Raw genomic sequence first — 22,965 nt, 5'->3', positions numbered from 1 at the left:
ACTTGCTATCACCATTTCATCTCATAACATATGAGATGACTTATAAGTGCTTCATTCATGGCTCTGATGATATTGCTCGTAATGAACAACCCTGCCTCTTTCACATGAACGCACTTGCAGCTGGATAGGAAAACCCACAGTTGACTGAGCTAGTTGATGGCCAGTTTCGTGATACTGGTTATCCAGGACGGCCAATGTTAGGCTCAGTGAAGCCAGCTCACCCAAAGACAGCCACGCTAAGTTGAACTTGCTTCATAGTATAGGTCCCTGGATATTCAAGGCAGCAGTGTCATCAAATTGCAAAAACAAGTTAGCATGTTATTTATGCTGCAATGGATAAATTGACAGATTTCTCAAAACTTTGGAAATGCTCGCAAAGCTCCTGTCAAAGCATGTCAGTATCTAATTAAAAAGATGTATCTAAGACTTTTTTTCTTAGCAAAAAGCAAGAAGGCTTCTCCTGTCTGCTGGCTCAGAAGAACACCCCTGTGGTTCTTTTCCTACCTTGCTGCTGTGTGTCCTGCTCTGCAAGTGGGACAAAATTATCTCACTGACTCATAAAACGCTGATTTCACTTAACTTTCTGCATGACATAACCATTCTTACAGCAGACCGTGGGACAGATGTGCACAAGCTACGTAAAAGTAGCTGCATCATATGACAGGGGCGATAACTTTAATTTGTATGTGTGCAGTGTGTGTGGGTGACACAGCAGGAAGGACAACTGCAGAGAGAAAGAGAAAAATTACATTTTCACACCGCAGCTACAAGTCCTGACCAGTGAGGTGCAGAGGCATGGCTCAAAACTGCAGGCAAGGAATTTAAACGTAACGGAGAGAAACCATATTTGGGATTTAATATCCCAGTTTGTCAGTGCTGTTGGTTTTTCCAAACACTCACCTTCAGACTGCAAAAGAAGATGGCATGATTTAAAGAGGAGGACAAAAGAAAAAATATCATTCGATGCTTTGCAAGCTTGTCAAACGGGCGGAGGTCCATCTCAAAAACAGCCTTTAAACAGCATTGAGGAAATGCGCTTCAGTTACCACCAACTCTCTGAAGACGTCAATAATTTCACTCTAACTGCGTGTGGTTATTAGGGCTGGGCTTTGTGAATTGGACTGTTTTTACAATGAGGCTCATTTGCATAGAAAGGGGCCAATTTTGCACCAAATGTATGCATATTACCTCATTTAAATACGGGCAAATAGCCAAGGAGCACCAAGATGCTATTTGCTTGGCAGTGCAGTTTGGGGTGCACTTCAACCTTTGCGGTTGCTTTGTGAATTACACGGTTTGTTTTTGTCTTGTTTCTGCAGGTTTAGTGGCCACTAAAACTGAGCTTTGTACCTTTTGTAAATTCGCCCCTTTGTTTTTATTCAACTTTACCTCATGTAGAATGGTTTTAGTATTTCATGATTATGTAAATGATTTAAATAAACTTTTAAACACTGTGAAGATTGAAAACGTTATGGGAAAACTCTGTATCCTTGTAAATTATGACATACAAAATACCAGTGACTTAAATTAGAAATCAACAGTGCAGTAGTGCAGGTGACTCACACTAGCAGACCATTAATCATTTTTGATGAATTTGTTTAATTTGTGAACTGGAGTCAGCTATGAGGATGAACAGAGGCGAACCAACCTGGAGCTCTGAAGAGGAAGGCCAGTTTTCTTCTTTGACAAAAGCATCAGATAACAGAAGCTTCGTTTGAATAGATGTTCAGTTCTGATGCCAGTCTGGAAAATCTGGAAAAAATATAACAGAAAGTATTCTGTTTGGTAAATGAGGACAAATTAGTTTAAACTGAAAAATAGAAAAACTGAGAAAATAGAGGTTCCAATTATTTAAGAAAAAATACGTAGAGATGTAATGTTGTCTTGTATGTTTTGTAATTATTTTATATCTGTTTCCTTTTGTAAAAAGTCGCAGGACTGATTGATAGATTGTAAATAACGAAACCGGTTCCCAAGTTAAAACTGAGGGGTTCTGACATTATGAATAGGATATGACAGCAGAAACAAACACAATTCTGCTACACAAAAATATGTTCATTTTTCAGTTTGTGTGTGTGGTCTGTCATAGGCTACTTTTGGGGACAATTTTCAGACTTAGGACCAGTTAACTGGGGACAGCTTGTCCAACTGGGAACAAAAGCCGTGTCCCCAACTGGGAAAAAGCTGATTTTTGGGTCAGTGGTTAAGGTTAGGGTAAGACTCCAGGAAATGAATGTAAGTCTATATAATGTCCCCAAACGTGACCATGGTCTGATATATATGTGAGTGTGTGAGTGTGTGTGTGTAAGAATTAAAGGATAATTTTAGGGGTTTCAGGCCTTTTCAAATATAAAGTCTTTGGTTGAAGTGGTCGACACAAGACAATGGCTACAGAAAACGAGAGAGAGGGGGGGGGGGTATGAAATGCCTGAGGCTGCATTCACACCAAATCAGGCGGTGCGGCGTTCAGCTGCAGGGTGGAGCGGAGGTGTGTGGGTTTGTGGGTGTGTTTATTTGTGCTCTACAATGTAACCGCTGTGAAACAATCAGAAAATAATGTTTTATTGATCTGATTCACCAGCTTTCTCTCTACCAGCGCTACCTCTCTTCATTCACTCTCTAGCTTGCTCAACCACAGCTGCTCTCTCTCTCTCTCTCTCTTTTTCTCTCGTCTTTTTTAAAATGAGTCGAGAAGCTAACAGCAAAGTCTAACTTTACTAACATTATCAAGCGAAGACAAATGTCCTCCCCTCGTCCTAGTAACGTTTTTGTCCTCCCTAATGGCAGAGTTTACAACTCTTATCAGTCTGATCTCCCGCTGTGATTGGCCACCGCAGCAGTCAGCCGCAGTGACATTGGGTTGCGTTTCTCCAAAAGCTCAACTCTCAACTTTCCGGCCGCAGTCTAGTCTGAGCCGCACTATCCCCATTCAAATGAATGGGACAGCTGGCCTTTTCGCCGCACCGCCTGATTTGGTGTGAATGCAGCCTGAGACAGGAATCAAACCGTGGATGTTGCAGTTATATGGCATGTATTCTAACCAGCAGGCTACCAGGGCGCCCCCACAACACTTTGTTTAAAAGGTCCACAAGCCAGAAGGGTGGGAACCACTGTTATATGCCACCCTGATGAATGCAAGAAACTTTAGGGGAATGAAGTGTGCTGTGCTCCAGAAGAGTTGTGTGTTACTAAAATGAAGATTCTTGATTCCTTCTTGATGGAGGTAGTTTTCTTCAACTTTCAAATCCATGATCAAAACACATTTTTAGCTTTTAATGTAAGACTGTAAATGGTTTGAATACATGTTTTATTTCAAAATCACTATTTAAAAGAGTGCAAGTTTTTCAAATCCTGATAATTTACATAATTAACGAGTGAGAGTGATGAGTTTTTCTCACACCATGTCCACAGTAAGCCAGCTAAATTCATTTCTCATTTCTCTCCGTTTTGGCCCTCCATCCAGACTAAAACAGTGTTTTTCTCCCCTGAAAGCGGAGCTTTTCCAAAACAGCCTCCAGAGTGTGTAAATGTGAAAGCAGCGGCTTGGCGTTGTAGTGTGTACAGGGAAAATGGAGCTTTGTAGAAATGCTGTCATATCAGTGACAAAACAGTTGGTGGCAGTAGCACGGCATCTCATTGGTAGAGGATGAAGAAGAAACACAACAACAATAACATTGGCAGGCGACTTCGTGTGAGTGTTGTTCTCTTCATTGTCTACTTTGATAGCTTGTTTAGAGTTAAACGTAGCTATCTACCACTTTTGTCTCACTGAAATTGTTGTAATTTGCTTGCAATAAACAAAATGTCAGGAACAGATATGGAATATACTGTATCTTCTTCACTGGATTTCTGTGGCTGACTTGCTGGTCTGTCTTCCACACACGCCCAGTAGGAGAAGAATTACCAGTTTTAATGTGGATGGAGGTATTTGCAGAAACAAGCTGAAACTTCTGCTGTGAAAGCGACATTTTAGAATTCAGCCAGCTTCATGTAGACATAGTCTAGTCATTTGTTGAGTAGCCTTAATGGCAGACAGCTGGCTACAGCCTTGTCTGAAACTCCCAATTAAACTTTAATGTACATCACATTGTTTTAAAACTGTCACTTAAAAAGCTATGAACCATGACCTCCAGGATTTGGGATTGTGAAGCAGCTCATCCGATCAGTCTGTGAAGCTAATATTAGCGTAAGCAGCGACTAAATTTAAAAAAGAAAAGGCAAAGTCGAAATGTGTTCTCAAAGTACTCAGAAAGTCTGTTGTTAATCTTCGAGTTCAAAGGTGAAACCTATTTAATCTGAGACTAAACACATCCAGGACACCTCATCTCCTTATTGATCTGATTAAACTCAGCGGCTCTTTCAGCTTTAAGTCATTTTGAATCTTTTTTTTCCTCAATCCTCCCCTTGAATATTCGCTGCCCACTTTGACTCAGTGAGCTTAATGAGAACTGAGAACACACTTTATTCTACTAACTAGCAGAAGAGTGGGTGTTAATGATGTAGTCTATGCGTGACGAGCCGCTGGCCCGTGGCAAATCCTGCACCACAACTAAAAAAACAACTAAATGACTAAACAAACATCACGTTAACTGACAGCTGATCTTCATCGTCAGCCATGTGTTGTTTCCACTCCATTTAACTCCTATAGAGAGTCTAGACGTACTGCTGCCACTCCCCAATACAAGTCATCACCTCAGGCTGCAATTTCCTCACCTCACACTTATGTTTTGTTTTTTTTTTTATCAAGCAGAATGCTTTCTTCTGGACTGTTAAAAAAAACATTCAAAATACTACATAACACCTTTTCCTGTAAAACAAATGACAGAAAATCAGAAAAAATGATACAAGAATGGTTGGACAAATGAGTTTCTAGGTATGAGATGATCAGTGATTAATTAGTTAATAAAGTAATCAGACAATCAACATCATTGACGTCACATATTAGGCAAATATTCCCTGCTTTCATTATTGTTAACTGAATATTTTGAGGTTGTGGACAGTTTATCAGCCAAGACAAGATGTCACCTTTGGCTCTGAGTAGTTATAATGTGACATGATGACATTTTTACTATTTTTTTGACATTTCGTAGAAATAATAAAACCTAAACAATTACTTGCACCTCTGAAGTCAACAACAATTTTGATAAACAAGTAATAATTTATACAATCATTTTCTTTTATTTCAATTTAAGTGTTATTTTTGTCATCATTTTCTTATTTTTTCTTTGTCGATAATAATCCCTTACCATGAAGAGCAACAGTGTGCGCTCACAACTATGGCAAGTACAGTAGGTCAAAGTTAAACCAGAAAGTCTTTCTGTGAACTGTAATAGATGTTTACAACAGACAGTTTGGATAATACTTTCTCCGTTGGTCTTTGTTTCCCTACACTTAACTTGTGTGATCTCCTGATCTTGTGACATTCTGAGAACTTAGCAAATAACCTCTATAGAAGCAACAGCTGAACCTACAAAAGTAACATCCAAATTGAAATAAACCTGAATGAGTCACTGAAGTCTTTCATCAAAAACATTTGCTGGTTCCAGCTTCTGCAATGTGAGGATTTGCTGTTTTTCCTCAGTTTTATATTGAATATCTTTGGGATTTTTCGCAATCTGAAGACATCAGGTCTTGACAAATTTCACTACTTACTGTCATTTTACAGACTAAACGATGTAAACTACACACTACACAAACTACTGTAAATGGGCGATCAATTGATCAAAAAATAATCATCAGATAAATCAACTCGATGACAAAAATAACCTTTAGTTGCACCCCTAATGTAAGATCAAGAAATCAAAAAAGCTAGGGCTGCTCACTAGGCATGTAATGGTAAGTGTACGCAGTGCAGGACTTTCTGTTCAGTACACAATACAAATAAAATAATTACTGTTGAATTAGCTACTGCCTAATAAGTTCTACACACAACGTTGTATTCGGACAGTTGTTGTCTGCTAGCCAGGTTAGCTCCCGTATAGCTCTTATGATGAACACAAATAAGAAACCAAAGCTAGAAGAGCCTCAAATATCATTTAGATTTTTTAGTTTGGGGGTGTTTTGGTTCCCTTGTACGTTACAGTGACACTGGGCAGACAGTGGAATGGTCGAAAACCGTGTGGCAACCTGAAGTCTTTGGAAACACAAACAATCAAACATGCTAATCCATTTGCGAAGCATCACCCTAATTTGTCTCTTAAGCCGGGCTCAGACTACAGGAGTTTTAAAATCCTAACTAATATTAAAATTGTGTTGCAATCTGCATATAAGGAGAAACTTCACAGATGTTCTCTCTTACCTCACACATGCACACACTACAAGATTTGAAAATAATCACACACTACAGGATATTATTAAGATTATCATGCCAGAGGCAGCAATGCACCACCTCACGTGATCTCATGTGATCTCATGGGGAAGCAGATGTAAACAAACGTGACCCTAAAACAAAGGTACATACCAAACTGTGGATTTTATGTGCTGTTACACTGGTAGTGCTAGCTGCTGGTTATATTAGGTCCTTTACGGGCTCTCATGTCAATGTTCTGAGGTTATCTAATAAGAAAGAAAACCAAGAAAAACAATGCCAGCACTGCTAATGTGAAACTGATGAAATCCACTGGACCCTGATCAGTGTAATTCCTCTCTGGTGGGGGCTTACAGAAGTAGAGGGGACAACGCCAAATGCTTCCAGCGTTGTGGCTCCATGTCTGGAACATGACCTTTACAGTGCTCTGCCTCCCTTATATCCATCTCCTTCTATCTTAATCTCTTTCACAATTCCTTGTACAGTCTCTTTCTCTCTCTACCATCTTCCCCATTTCTCTCAGATGTTGAGAACAGCAAGATGCCAGCAAAATATTCTTTCAAAAGTCACTGCATGAGCTTTACTGTACAAGATTGCTGAAATCCCCTGAGGGGAGGAGTAAAGGCCTCAACCTCTCTGCAGAAGTTCATTCTGAGCAGGGAGTCCATCCTTTTAATGTAGTCCTTGGACCACTTCCTGTTGTGGCCACTCCCTACGCCAGTCTTGGTTCCTTCTCTCTAGGACAAAGCGCATGTGTGTGTGTGTGTGTGGATAAATGGATCTGTGTCTACTCTGGGAGAACGTTTGAGTATCCATGTGCGCAAGAATCCTCCCTGGAGGGGCGAGAGCTTGCTATAAAGTCTTTCTCTCATCCCACTAAAGCAGGGGCTTTTTGCTTTTCCTCTTATCCCCTAAAACAATACAAGCCCCTCGTGAGATGCTAGAGAAGGAGGGAGACAGACTGTGCAGCAACAGAGCCATAGATGGAGAGAGGAAAAAACTGAGAGACAGGACAGACATCGCCACAGCGAACATAGTTACAGCAAACACGCTGCCCCCCCCGTGGGCCAATCAGAGTCATTTGAAGAATGGTAAGGTGCAAAAGTGAGATTCATTTAATCAAAATCTAATCAGCCATGTCTGTGGTACAACACGTGACAAGTGGATAAACAAATAAGGGACGTAATGTCCCCGTATGGGAAAATTATTGTAATTTGAAAGTGTCGAAACACATCGATAAGCTGCATACCTCGAGGTTTGAAATAGGCCTAATTTGATCAGGAGTGTGTGAGATATCAGGTGTGACAAATGGACAAACAACTGTAAACTTTAGCACCTCACCCATGTTAGCCCTGAAAACCATGGAGTGCAGTGGTTGGGAGAAGAGAGACTATTATTAAAATATGCTCCATTATATCTGTTTTAGAGTCTCTCAGCTCATTGTTTTGGCTTTGCAGCCCACAACATTACTGTTTGGTTCAGTCTCATCCCAAGTTAGTAAATAGCTGGTGAACATAGTGGAGCATTTAGCAGCCAATTAGCCACATTCATGCAGGCCTTGGTGTAGACCAAAACAGAGCTTAAAAAAAACTAAATATTATACTTTAGGTGGACAGAAACATGACTCCAAATAAATGCTAATGTAAGCAACTGTTGGCTAAAATGTGAGCCAACTCGAGACTGTTGCACAACCCTCAAGTAGCCAAAAAATTCACTTATTGCTATTTTAATTAAAAGAGGTATTCCATTGAATATAAAAAAAACACATAACTACACAAAGTATCTCTATGCTGACAGACCTGATGCTAATACCAGGGTTTATGTTTTCCAAGACAAATTCCAGTCATCCCTGCTTTGTTCCAGTCCTTAATACCTTTAGGTCTGGTCCTTTAGATCAGGCCCTTCAATTCACCCTGCCTTTATCCTCCATTAGTGATGTATAAATTGTAGTGTAAAGAAACCTCTACATTCATCCAAATGTATCCTGCATTAACATTGAAACAAATACACTTTTAAATTCTGAACTTAAAGTCTGAACCAACCAAACAGGGTTTTGTATCAAACTGTTTTAGTATTTGTGCCAATCCTATTCCTGACAATCAATATCATTACCAAAATTTTGCCTTTTAAATAACTTACATTAAAAAAAAACATGTAAGTAAAGTAAGGGAAGTGAAAACAAGACAGTATAGCCATGTTAGCAGCTTTGTGAGGTACTGCGGTGCATTTAGCTAAATGCTTACAGTCACAATGCTAACATGCTAATGTTTAGCAGGTATAATGTTTACCATCTTCACCATCTTAGTTAAGCATGTTGAGATTTTCGAATTAGCACTTAACAGAAAGTGAAATAGTTGTATTGGAGTATTTCTTCAGTCTGGACCAAAGTGATGGACAGACTGACTGAACAACACTGCCATTTCTGGAGACATGCCACTAGCATGGCTGACAAAAAATAAAAATAAAATCACGCCTAAAATCTGCAACACAGAAGACCCATTCAAAAAGCATTTACACATTAACTGTGATTGCTTGCTTGCAGTGCCTGTGGTGACTTCAAAGATACCTGAGGACACAGCTTGGATGTAAAAATCCTATCAAAGACAAGCCTCTAGGACAGGACAAAAAATCCACCTCCTGCTTCAAGGAGAAATTGTTTCATTTGTATCTTCAACAGAGGAACGGCAGTTAAGCACTTATGTTTTGCAGTTCCCAGTAAAGCCATTTAACCTCAATAATGAGGAACTATGTTTATAATAATGTCACTTTCCCAGCCCTGCTGTGGCATTCCTTGTTTTGTTCAGTATGTCCTCACATGCATTTGCACTAAAATACCGCTAAACAACTGGTTCCACAAACTCTTTGCATACTTGACTCCTACTGCTCATTTGTCCTGCTCTGTCATAACTCATGTTTTGGGTGACATAACATTCCTTTAAATTCCTGTAAAATTAGCTTAAAATGCCTATCCAAGGCATACCTAAAGTAAATTGAAAGCTGTTCTTGAACCATTAGGAGTACGTGCATAGTTGTGGTCTCTTTTGAAAGGTAACACTGAAGTTTTTCCCCAACAGTAAGAATCGCTGTAAGTGCTACTGGCATTGAGTAATAGAAGTTTGAACACACTGAAGTAGAAGGTTTTTATTTCTGCCTGAATATTTTTTGCAAACAGATGACTGTAGATGATCTATAGCTGTGATTTATTAGATGGAAAACACAATGGGACCACAGCATGGAGCCTTAGCTAGTCCAAGTTCAAATTTAATAACAATACCACAGAAAATGAATATTTAACACATGTTTTTCTAAGGGTATGTCTAAGCGTCTTCCAAAAAAAGGCCATTTAGAGACACCAAATACCCCTACTTCAGAGTAACTGAAGCATAAACACATTATAGTGCTTTATTCCCCTGTTGAAACTAACCCTTGTCCATATAAAAGAGTCAAAACAAGCGCTATGGTGGAAAAGCAGTTCATATAAAAAGTAAATCACAGCAAAATATTGATATTTACATAATTTCCATGTTGTAGCTTTATAGAAATCACTAAAGCAGCACATGGTCATTTTTGGATTTCACTGGCTATTTGAAGCGCAAGTCATCGGCATCTGTTCCTATTGGCCTGTTGGCAACTGTAGGCTGTGGACAGGACATGGAAGCTCCTTTTGGGTCAAGGGAGGTGTCAATCAAAACGTCAGAGTGCAGGCTCCCTTTTTGATACCAAGATAGGGCTAATATTTACATGCTAAAGCAAGTTATAACAGAAAACATGCGGCAAGATTAGGACATCTGCCAGCTAATTTGAAATGATGCAACAGCGATTCGTGGATATTTACTGATGTAATAATGTGTTTTGGACTAAATATTTTACTGGATTGGATTGACTGGACCTTTGCCAATGTAAGACCATTTTTGTAGTAGTTGTACCAGTCAGTGGAGTAATATGAGGCTTCATGGGTGAGGAGTGTGAATTTTGTAATTGTTTGTTTGTTTATTGGTGGTCTGACAGAGGCGTTGATTGTACCTGCTGTTGTGACTGTATCTTGAAATGGTTTGCATCAATCAAATTACATGAATCTTAGCTTTCCAAAGATGTGTCAAATGAGTACCCACTTACAAACAGGAGTTGTGTACATATCATAGTTGGGCACTTAACAGTGTGATGGCCCGTGGACGGGCCGTCGGAACATTAAGGGGTTAACCCATTATGACCTACGGCACTCTCTAAAAAAAACCTCTAAAAAGGCATTCTTTGAAAACAACCTCCTAAAACAAACAAACAAACAAATAAAAAAATGTATCCCATAACACATTTCTTATTCCCCACATGTATTTCAGGGAATCATGATGCATTTCATCTGTCACATGTCTTGAAAACGTTGCAAACGTTGGGTCTTAAAGGGATATATGTGCAAAGGTTGCATCTAGTCTTAATGTGTTAAGTCCAAACAGTAACACAACATCTTAAAACATTAAGACACAAACTCAACTAAGGCACTACATGTCAAGAGATTTCTGGTGATTCTCCACCCATGTAAGAGCTTGTTTATAAGTAATTTCCTGTCAGATGGAGGGAGAATTGGCCTTGGCTGACTGATTGATGTTTAATTTTCTGTGTGGAAGATGCACGTCTAGTTCTTGTGTTTCACACTAATTGAATAGAGGAGGCTGTATTGAATAAAGATCTTCTAGTCTTAACAAAAAAGAACAGAACATTCCAAAGAAACTAGTACCAAGGAGACGCCCCAAGGCTCTTCTATAATAGCCTGTATGTGTCTGTTAGAGCCTGTTTTATATTGTCAGTCAGTCAGGCATTGTGTGCAGTATGTACATCCAGTAGGTGGATGTACATACTTTCTAACACTCCTCGCAACCATTTCAGGCTCTGCACTGTTTATTTCTTTCCAATCCAATTCTTTTTTGCCCTCCTTCCTTCTCACTTACTGCTACAACTAAGATTTATTTTCACGAGTGGTTAATCTGTCAATCATTTTCCCCTTAATGGATTGTTTAGTCTATAAAATGTCAGAGAATAGGGGAAAATGTCAGTTATAATTTTCCACAGCCAAGGCTGATGTCTTCAAATGTCTTGTTTTGTCCAACAAACAGTCTGAAACCCAGATATTCAGTCTAGAATGATATAAAAACAAAGAAAAACAGCAAATACATTCAGCAATTTGTCTTGATACAAGACCTAAACTGTTAGAGGAATTAACAATTTTATGTTGAATAATTTTCTTTGATCCACTAATCAAGTAATCAACTAACTGTTTCAGCACAAGTCACATTATTATTTCAGTTCCATTAAATTCAACGAGAACTGTGGGCAAAGTAAGACCAGCCAAAGTACTTACCCAACATCAACATTTATAACTAAGATAACTTATTGATTATCTTCAGTCATTTGCTTCAAAGGCCCTAATCTATTATACGCCAGCAGGTGTAACTGTGGTGGAGACTGTGGAGGGTGTGGGCGACATCAATCAAGCCGACTGTGCATGCATGTCCACAAAGCCCTGAGAAGATCTCTAATCAGCCAATATAAGTGAAATCACCTGTGTGGGTGGGCTGTGGGTGTGCAGTGATATAAATGACATCACCATTGGACAAACTGACTGAGTGGAATGGTACCAATAGCAAAAAAACACAAACTCGTTTTTTTAGTAATTACTTTGCGTTTACTTCTTGTTTTACTGGCGCCTGAATGCTGGATTTCTGGGGCGGCTACCTATTGAGATACTTGAGTTTTAAAAAGAACTACTGTACTTACAGTTACTAGGGAGGCCACAGTGAAATTTTCCCACTGACTAATAAACTTGTGACAACACCAGTGTTACATTTTACAAGAAAAGATATTTGTTGATCATGCTCATACATAGAGCACTTACTTTGATCTATCATGTTAGATTTTTAGTTTAGATCTTCCCCTTACTTAAGAATTAGTGACAGCAGGCAGAGAGCGGGAGACTTTCTGCCGAAAACAAGCACTGAGACCCGGAGAAACATGAGAGCAGCTGCTCACTAACAGCTAGCGTTACTTTTGTTTACAACAGAGAGCAGGACAGAGAACAGACGTCTCACTCCGCTTGCTGCGACTCTGATGCTGCAGACGGTCATAGAGCAGACACTTTCAGTTTATAATTGTAGCATCCATCATCTGACTAAGTATTGATAACATGCTTAATACTTAACAAATTAGAGTTTGTTTTTTTGATGAATGTGGGCGCTGATAGGCGAAAATGAAATAAATGGCTTTGTCTATAAAAAAAGCAAAATTACAGTATGGGCAGTGGGCAAGTAATGTAATCGGTGTATGTCCCAACACAGTGTAACACCGGTAACATCGACAACCACGGCAAGCCTAACAGTTACATAGAGTTGCAAAAATTAGTCGATTGATCAATAGTTGCCAACTATTAAAATTAAACACCAATTATTTTGATAATCAATTGTTTTGAGTCATTTATTCCTCTATGACAGTAAACTAAATATCTTTGGGTTACAGACTGTTGGTCAGGACAAAACAAGACATTTAAGGACATCATCTTGGGCTTTGGGAAACAGTGATCAACATTTTCACCATTTTATAGACCAAACAACTAATCGATCAATCGACCAAATAAATGACAGATTAATCAATGAAAATGATCATTAGTTGCAGCCCTACGGTAAAAATAACCTAACACAGCATTACCTCAGCCAAGGCCAAGGAGCATTTCATACTTTGTACTTGTACATGTTCCTTGCTTGTCCAATATGTATATATGTACAGCATAGGCATTATATTAGAATAAAGTCTAATTTTACATTTTTCCATATCATACTTATAATAGCACAATATCATGTACGTAGCAATCAAGTGTATATTGAAGACCCCTTTACAGGGTTCTAGTTTTAAAACAAGTCAGCTTGAAACAGTGTTTTCAAACCAACTGGAGCTAATGTTAGCTTAATTAGCAACCTCATTACAGCTAATAAAATCTGATAACAAAAGCTGACCTTTCAGCCGACAAAATCAACGGTCACTGGCAAGATGTGAGATTCGTTTGTCTTCCATTGTGTGAAATCAGAGACTAATTACTGAGAATTTTGAGAGGTATCATGATTATCATTGTAAACAGAGGTGTGCCATGTGTGAATGGGAAGCTTGACAGTTCATCCAGTGTGGCAAAAAGTTAATAAATCTAACCCGCATGTCAGGTACAGGAAGAAGATGCAAACAAGGGTGCTTCAACTAAGGACCTGTGAGGCAACAGTGCTTCATAAATGCACCATTGTCCCTCCCCAGCTTCAGGCTGAAGTATTTAAACCTAAGTAAATTAGAGAATCCCGATTTAAAGCGTTAGAACTTCAAATGCTATTTACAATGTACCTTACATTTCAAAAACCATTTTGATGTTTTGTGTTATATTTTTGGCTGGTTTTCTTTTGTAGCTTGCAGTGGACAGGAGTATCATATTAATTAACTTACTGTCTATAACATGACACATTGGGACAGATTTACTGGGCCAACCACAAATTACCACCAGCATCACTTGTCATCGCCAACAGAATACAAAACAAAGTTCTCTGCTACTGAGCTTGGTTGAGGAAATGAATGGACATATTTCAGCGCAATCATGCTCTCTTCTTCCTCTACAAAGGAAGGTTATATTGGAGAAAATTACATTTAATAATGCTGCAAGCATAAGAAAAACAGACTGATTTAGACCTATTTTTTAAGGATTGTGTGAATGTCTACAGACTGTGTTTGACTGACATCTCCAGGAGTGTCCTGTTTGCTCTGACAGATGACAAGACAATCAACACCTTTATACTTATTAGTACATGCAGTCCTGTGACCTGAAATAATCCTCAGCATATTTCCAATCATCTTCAACCTGAGCAGTGGTCTAATCAGCCAAAATAACAGAACCCTTGAGACAGACTGCAAGGTGAAGTCTCTGCCACAGCTGTCAATATGCAATAATCAGGGTCATTTTTATGTATTTTCATCCCCTCCTCCCATATATTGCAGCCATACATACAGTTGACACAACACAGACTCATAAAAAAACGGCAGTATAGGTCTAAAATTCAGCCATAAAACGCCATAGTAATGTACTACGGCTTTCCAAAACTGTTACAAATCTCTGTTAAAAAATAATTATGTTTTATGGGTTGACAACGCTGTGGTTAAGGTCTAGTTGGGTTTTGGCACACTTCGTTAGGTTTAGGGAAAGATTATGGTTTGGGTTAAAATGATCATTTGATATGAATTTTATATTTCCTTAAAGTTACGCAACCTTCATCATCATGGCAAAAGTGGACATCACATGGACAGTAGTCTCCTGCGGCTAAGCCCACTATCTATAAGTCCACTATCCATCTAGCCATCTACCCAACTCGCCTCCTCCTAACGAGGCAAAATCATCTTATCGAGTCACCTTATATTGACCTGCACTGCAACCCTTCCCCGGGTCATAATTACTACAACCACTAAGTGGCGTAAACGTAACTATAGTTCGTTTTTGCCGGCCTGAATTTTAGACCTATACTGTCATTTCTCTTGTGAGGATGGGCTGGTAGAAATGCTGTACAATACATACTGAAGTGCTGCTTTCATTTGCAAAACAAAACTTTGACATAGTGATCAAACAATTAGTCAGTTAATCAATTAAACAATTAGTCATTTAACAGTAACAAATTTCCTCGATTCTCTAAGTGATTTTTTTGGTAAAATATCTGGTTGCAGCTTCTCAAATGTGAATATTTGCTTTTTTTTTTTTTTTTTACTCATCTATGACAGTGAACTGGAAACCTTTGGGTTTTGGTCTATTGGTTGGTCAAAAACAGTAATTTAATTAGGTTTTGGGAAATTGTGATAAGCATTTTTCACTATTTTTGGACATTTTATGGACCAAACAATTAATTCAGTATATTAATCAAGGATTAAATGCAGCCCTAGATTAAATGGTTAGACAACAATTTTGACAATTCCTGTTGTCTTCCCGTTGACCATGCAGCTTTTGTCCTCCCGGGTCAATTTTGACTCGGGACAAAAGCTGCATGGTTGGAAACTCCACAGATCCTATAAATTTTAATAAAACACTCAAAATTCAATGGGATGGAGACATGTCACTTTGGGCTCTGGTAACTTGGATGGTCATTTGTCACAATATTTGTTTCTTTTTTTGTGTATTTTTGGACACTAAAACAATGAATTCATAGAAAAAAATCCCTACATTAATTAGTAATGAAAAACATTCTTAGTTGATGTACCCAAATATCACATATGGACAAATGTTAGCATCTACAAAAGCTCAGTTATCCTTAATGAATCTATCCCTCACCCACTGTACAAAAGGTAAACAGCTAGATAACACCTGACTGTGTGAGTTACATGTAGACACACAAAATGGAATTAGGTTACAAACTCACTCATTTTCTAAATTGGCTGGACCGATCACTCTAAGCCCCTCCTCCTCTCTGTCCACACCTCTGTGACGTGAACAGGCCGTGTGGGACCTCAAGGGACTGGGGTAGCGGCTGCCTCCACAGCCCTGTTATGTAACCGATTTCTCTCAGACTGAGGCAGGCAGAGAGGGGAGAGACTGGTTTTCTTTCCTGTTTCCCCTTCCCCCTCCCCCTTCCTCCTCCTCATCCACCACTCACTATACCTTAAGCCTTAACCTCAGAAAACCAGGACACTGCCTTGCAGCAACGAGCAATGGAAACAGAGGGGGGTGTTAGGGATGGACGTCAAAAGAGGTCACGTCTGGCTGCTAGCATACAAAGCAGATTATTGCTTTGTATGTATACAAAGATATTAATAGATAGTATTTTTAACATATTTTGTCTTTGGTTTATGATCTATTCCAGTAGCATTTTCATTGTGATTTCTATAAAGGGAGTAACATATGTCATATTATTAGTAATAATAATAATAATAATAACAGTTATTAATTGCATTTTTAGCACTGTTTACCTTAGGATTTTGGTATTGTGTCATTGCTTGTGAAGCTGTTTTAAAAAATAATAGTGAAATTTCCTCTCCTCCAAGAAAACAAGTCTGAAGAAACGACTCTTAAAGACCAATAAATCTTTGAAAAGGTTGCTGAAAACTAATAAAAACCACCAGCTAAATGATAACTGGGTTACTGGGGGAAACTCCTATAAACAACGTGAGAGTGCTTCCTGTGTAATTTTATGTAGGCCTGGCTTCTGCACTCCAGGGAAATCTTATTTTTCCTTTCATATTCATTCATGTTTCACCCTTAAGTTTAGTAGCTTGTACTAGTGTTTACATTCTCTCGGAGTGTTTTCCATTTGAAAGTGTCATACGCATGTTGGATTTGCCATGCGTGCTGCACACTGCGAGGCAGAGGAACCTTTAACATTACTGTGTTGTGTAGACATTTTGTGTGAACACTCAGAGAGCACTCACAGATTGCCATTCATTCCTCCATTCCTCCACCTGCAGTGCCAGCTCTAACCCTGAGTGTCTTAAACTATGCCTCTGGGCTCAAAATAAGTCACATAATTACATCTGATCAGTCCACAAATGAAACCACAATAATGCCTCCCTCATCCTGGAATCAAAGCAATTACACACATATACAAACACAATGCAAAGATATCACGTTTAACTCAACAGATCATCTCACATATATCTACACCACGCCTCTGCCTGCAGGAGCAACTATAGTCAGGGACACATTTTATATTTCATGCTCTGTAACACATGCATCATTCATATCAAGGCTCCAGGAGCATTTCAAGAATACTCTGGCACACTTTTGCACACACAGACCTACTTAAATATGTCATAGCAAAGGAATGTGAAAAGTGGCTTGGGCAGTAAATGGGTATGGTGGCTCGGTGGTTAGCACTGTTGCCTCACAGGTGCTGGGTTCGAACCCTGGCTGTCCCAGGTCCTTTCTGTGTGGAGTTTGCATGTTCTCCCAGTGTTTGCATGGGTTTCTGCTGGGTGCTTCAGTTTCCTCCCACCATCAAAGACATGTATGTTAGGGTTAATACTCCAGTCAGTGCCCCTTACCACTGGCAAAAAGAACTGAAGTTGGTCCCCGGGCACCCACTGTGGCTGCCCACTGCCCCTAGTGTGTAGGATGGGTCAAATGCAGGGGATACATTTCATTGCAGTGTATGTGAGTATAGAGAAATTACAATAAAGTCTGCATCTAAAATCTTGCATCACACACTGGGACGGATACACATATACATACATACATATCTGTACTTTCACGTTACCTCTTTGGTGTCATCTCTTACATGTCCAGACTGTACAGCCATTTAGGGCAGAGGAGGTTAACAGGTCTCTTACTGCAATGATTACTTCCAACATTAACCGTGTACTTTGGATCCCTACCTGACCCAGGTCGTTCAACATAACTACAGTAAAGGCCACATAGGAAGCACATGGCATGCATCTTAAACTGACATTTCTCTAATGCCACACTGAGGTAATGTTATTGAACACTGACCAGGTTTATGTGCATGTACCTATAGGCAGAGTACAGTAAACAGGGCGGCGCAGTGAACGGGTTGACGTGAGGACAGCACTCACCTTGCACCGCCGTCCCCGTACAGCAGCCTTCACTGTATTTCGCTTTATATGACACACTCACCATGCTCGACTTAAGCTATAAAACCACCTCCTGTACCGTCAACAAAAAGCCCCGCGAACAAGGAACAGCGGGGTTAACACGTGAAAGAAAAAAGGAGAACAAACACGTAAAAATAAAAGCGAGTCCAGCTACTTTACCGTCTCAAACGGCGCAATGCCTCTCCGGATAGCCCCCCTTTCAATCCGCTATAAGGTGTGTGGAGACTGGAGCGCCGTGTCTGCCCGGGACTGCCAAAGCCATGGCCACGGTCTGCAGGGGGACTCTACCGCGTCTATTAGCTTTCTGTGCTCGGTCCTCCCCCCTGCCTGTACAGTACGGGTGAATGCGGGTCAGGAGGAGGAGCGGAGTTGCTGCCGCCGGGGATGATTCATCAGCAGGCTCCGCACCGCCCTCTACCGGCGGGAGAGGAGACCTGCGGGGGAAGGTTGCATAATCCCGGGAGTTTGTGGGATTAAAGGGGAATGTCACCCGTTTTCCCCCAGCAACGCCCAAAAGCAAAAAGAGTGACAGTCAGTGGTGGAAAATAACCAAGTGCAATTTTAAGTAGGCTATAATTTTGTACATTCCAGAGAGAAATAAACGCCTACTTTTACTCACTAGCCTATATTTATCTGGCAGCTGTAGATAGTAGGCTAATTTTAGAAATAAGACATAAATGTCTTATGGGCTAAAATATAATGCATTGTTAAACATTTAAAAGTACATTTAAAATATTAAAAGTAGCTCCACATCAATATACTACAACATTAAAATGTTGCTTACATGTTAATGAATATCCAATAATATGGTACATGGACCATAATAATACTTTTAAAAGGATATTCATCATATGGAGTACTGTACTTTTATATGTATTTTACTTTAAATACATTTTGCTGATAATACTTTTGCACATTATCCATCCATCTATCCATCCATCTATCAGTTTTCAGGTGGATCCAGGACTAGGTCATGGTGGCATCAGACTGAGTAAGGAAACCCAGACATCCTTCACCACAGCAACACCCTCCATCTCCTCCTGGGGAGATAAACTATAGCAATTTTGAGTAGTTTTACACTGTGGGCTACTTTTCATTAAGTGAAGGATCTGAATTTTTCTTCCTCCACCATATTTAAGTCAGTGTTAAAAAAAAATACCTTTAGCTATACTGTATATACTTCACAACAAGTAGCATAGCAAGTTAAAGTCCATCTAAAATCTCATTGAGACATCCATTTGCAGTTAAAAACAATGTCAGTGGGTTTTTCCATCAATAGTTTTTTTTACAATTAAAAAGAAGAACAAAATGTCTTTGGGGAAATGTTAAAAATGTCCCATTTCTGTCTCAGCAGCTGAAATTTCTCCATTTTGGTTTCTGATTTTTTTCTCAAAGGAGAACACAGGATGTGATTCACAGAACAGATATGTATGATGTAGCAGAGAAAATTATGTAATTTAAATTCAGTTGGACTTGGAGTCGACATCTCCATGTATCAGAAGTAACAATACAAATTATACAGAGTGGACTCTTTGATACATTGACCTCTAAGCAGCATTTTAATGTTGTAGCTGTGGTGATACATCAAACAACTATACAACTTCAAACTAGCAGTAGTGCTATAAATCCTAGATAGATCACTGTATAGAAATGCATCATATGATGTGAGTTTATCATATGCTGGTAAGAGGTATTCACATCCCTTACTCAGCTAAAAGTAGCAATTAAACAATATTCCATTACAAGTAAAAGTCTTGCATTCACAGTCTTACTTAAATTAAGTAAAGTTGTATCTGTGTCATCATAAAAGTTTCAAAAGTAAAAATATTCAAATGTTTATTTACTATTGGATAGTTTAATCTTTAACCAGATATCATATGTTATAAACTGATGATGTTTTGTGTGTAAAATCTCTATCAGGAAAGTAACTGCAGCTGTAAAATGAAGGTGAAAAAGTATGTTTGCCCTTGAAATGTTGTGGAGTAGAGCTATAAAGTTGCACAAAATGAAAATACCTAAGTAGCTCTAAGTTTTAGTGCAGTGCTTGTGTGAATGCACTTAGTTACTTTTCACCACTAGCTATAGTAGATCATATCCAGGGAACTGCTGTGTAACTGCTTTGGGTAACAAGAGGTTACCAAAAACAACAACAGAAAACTTAATTGCAAATTTTTAGAGAGAAAAAAATACTCTTGGGAAGCTGAGGTTACATATGCTACTTATTGACTGTCTGACATTGACTCACGCTACAACTTATCCTGAAATTGCAAAAGCAATGGACATTGTCCATTTAAATGTGAACAAGACACATATTGTGAGCTGTCTGAGTACAATAACCCCAGGCACTGTCTTCAAGCATTACTTAATAACTCAGAGGTATAGCCCCAAGCTTTTTGTAGCGGGGTTTTGTGTTAATTGGCTAAGTACAAAGGTAAAACGGATTACAGCACCTTGGAGGCAAAATGGAGCGAGAATTGGAGCACAGTGATCTAGACTGTGTCCGTGACTATGCCCCAGGATATTTGGGAATATATGAACTTTTCTAAAGCTTCCAAATTCACACAGTCTGGATCTGGATATAAAATCAGACACTGCTCTTCAGACAATAACCATATTGGAATATGAACATACTTTTAGTTTGACTACTGATTTTGCAACCCATCATCAAGAACACCGGTGTCTAATTTCTGATTTTCAGTTAATGCTGATTAAAGAAGATTCATGACAGTAATCTGATATCATTTTAGTTTTTTGTGGATTGTTTTATTCCTGCTTGGTAAATGACACCTTGCTTTCATTGATTTTCTTATTCTTCAGTTTTATTACCCTATGTATCTTACAGTATATACACTTTTGTTACAGTATGTAAACTTCTTAAACATTAACCCTGAAGAACAGAGTAGTGACGATAGCAATGGATGAATAAATTTAAATTTGTGGGGAAAGACCAAGTTGTCAAATATGTGCCAGCCTTTTATGCAATACAATACAATGTTAAAGTTGGGAACTACATCACCGTAGTGTATGATTGTGACTTACAGTGTATGATTTATCATCCATGTGTCACCACATCATGATTTACTTTATCTTATTTAATTGCAGCTCTAAGCTGGGCATAAGCTATTTGTACGTAGTATTTCTATTTATGCTACTTAATACTTGTAGTCCACTATATTTGACTTTATGTGTCTTCTGTATTTATTTTTACATACAAACCAACCATCAGTTTATAAAATATGACCAAGATTTAACTACCTGACATGATATTAAGTAATCACAATGAGCTCCACCTCAGCTATAATATTATGTTGCTTATCTGCTAATGCATCAATAATACTCCAATAATATAATACTGTAATACTATAACACTCTGAAAGGTGTTGTTTTATATTATATTTACATTTTACATATATACACTTTTGATACTTTAAGTACATTTTGCAGGTAATTATATGAACTATAACTTAAGTTATGGACTTGTAATGGAGTGTGTTTATATTATGCTATTGCTATCTATTCATCCTATCATTAAGTATAAATAAATAAGACCAGGCAAACAGCTGGAAGTTTCTTTTTTCTGTGCATCTGTGCTTTTTATTGCAATAATACATCTGCATTTTGATATATATTTACACACACACGCACACACATACACACATTGTCAGTGGTCAGAACAGAACAAGAACTTTGAACAATAAGCACTAAACACATGGCATGAGAAAAAACCCCCACAAATTAACCACCAATTTACTGCCTAAACCTGGATTCAGATGCACACACACACACATAAACACACGCATGCTCACACTCTGTCACCACCACACGCTCACACAGGCTCACACATACTTGACACATGCAGCGTTTAGTTCCTCACACATGCACACGAGCCGACACAAGCTCAAGTTCCCATGATGAACTGCCGAGATAAGTACTTAAGGTTGTTTTTTTTTATTTTATTTTGAGTCGTTTCCATGTTAAAAGTGCAGAATCTTTTTATTTTTAACACTGGTGATGCCATAGCTACACTAGCTCGACTGAACTGTACTGTACGCAACACAGACAGACAGGCCAACAATCCAACATTTACTTTCACTATTACAGTAACCTGCTAAAGTCAACATCTCTGGAGCAATTGGGAAGAAGAATCATACTGATATAGTATGAAATAGACTTGAGACGGATCGTTTAAATTATTCTCATGATATACTGTATTCTGTCTATATATACTATTTACAGAACTTAAACAAGGTACATACTGTATATTTAAAGGGTTCACATTTACACATGGAACAGTTTCTTTTTCTTTTCTTTTTTTTTATTTTTACAGCCACTACATATTCACTAAAAGCCTCTCATATATTCACACTGTAAATATTCAAACAGCTTTGGGACTTGTGTGTCAGTTTTGGATGTATTCTTTTTGCTCTGTTTGTTTGTGAGGATACATATCATACTGACAATAACTACCTTTAGCAGGACAATATGCAACAAATACAACAAATACTATATGTGAAGCTAAAAACATACATGGCTCTTCTTTTTTTGTCGTTTTTACGCACGATGCACAAAACAGCACTTTTTTACAATCATCTATTGCAATATCTTTACAGGTAACAGATTTATAACAGTACAACTTCCAGTAGTAGTTTGCTGTGATATGTCAGTAAGTGTAGATGATGATGAGTAGGAGGATGGTGATACAGAAACATGCTGAGATAAAGAGGACTTGTGTGTTCCTCTTTTTGACCAGGTGTGTCTTTAGATAGACAGACGGAGGGATCAGTGGGTTGATGGACATGAACATCTCTTCTTCTTCTTCTGTTCTTCCTCATTTTGTCCCACAGGTGGCTTGTTGATGGCGAGATGTGCGTTTCGTTCTGCCAGCCTCTCTACTCATAGAAGCTGCGGTCACTGGATAAAGGAAAAGGCAAAAGTGGTTTTAGTTTTCTGTGGGTTGTGTTGCATTACTCCCCCCCCTAAAAGACTTCCTATGTTAGAGGGGCCCTGTTTAGCAACCCTCAACGCACTATGTGTACTCACACAACACCAGCACA

General features: G+C 38.8%; 2 protein-coding genes across 6 annotated transcripts in view; both read right to left on the bottom strand.

The window, feature by feature from the left end:
* Positions 1 to 18,325, bottom strand: part of LOC121884003 (thyroid hormone receptor alpha) — a 130,268-nt gene extending 111,943 nt beyond the window's left edge. Inside the window, exons 1-2 of the mRNA XM_042392487.1 lie at positions 18,071 to 18,325; positions 1,649 to 1,752 (exon numbers count right to left, since the gene is read on the bottom strand). The gene's annotated coding sequence lies outside the window, so the exon portion shown is untranslated. The remainder of the gene's footprint in view (positions 1 to 1,648; positions 1,753 to 18,070) is intronic.
* Positions 18,326 to 21,527: 3,202 nt separating this feature from the next.
* LOC121884979 (vesicle-fusing ATPase) overlaps positions 21,528 to 22,965 on the bottom strand; it is a 44,533-nt gene continuing 43,095 nt past the window's right edge. For all 5 annotated transcript variants that reach the window (XM_042394124.1, XM_042394125.1, XM_042394127.1 and 2 more), the window contains one exon: positions 21,528 to 22,822. Coding sequence is in view for 1 of the 5 variants with exons in the window: in XM_042394125.1 (XP_042250059.1) it covers positions 22,801 to 22,822 (22 nt within the window). In the remaining 4 variants the exon portion in view is untranslated. The remainder of the gene's footprint in view (positions 22,823 to 22,965) is intronic.

This window comes from Thunnus maccoyii, chromosome 18 (genome assembly GCF_910596095.1).
Source record: "Thunnus maccoyii chromosome 18, fThuMac1.1, whole genome shotgun sequence".
NCBI lineage: Eukaryota > Metazoa > Chordata > Actinopteri > Scombriformes > Scombridae > Thunnus > Thunnus maccoyii.
This window is presented reverse-complemented; position numbering and strand designations above follow the sequence as displayed.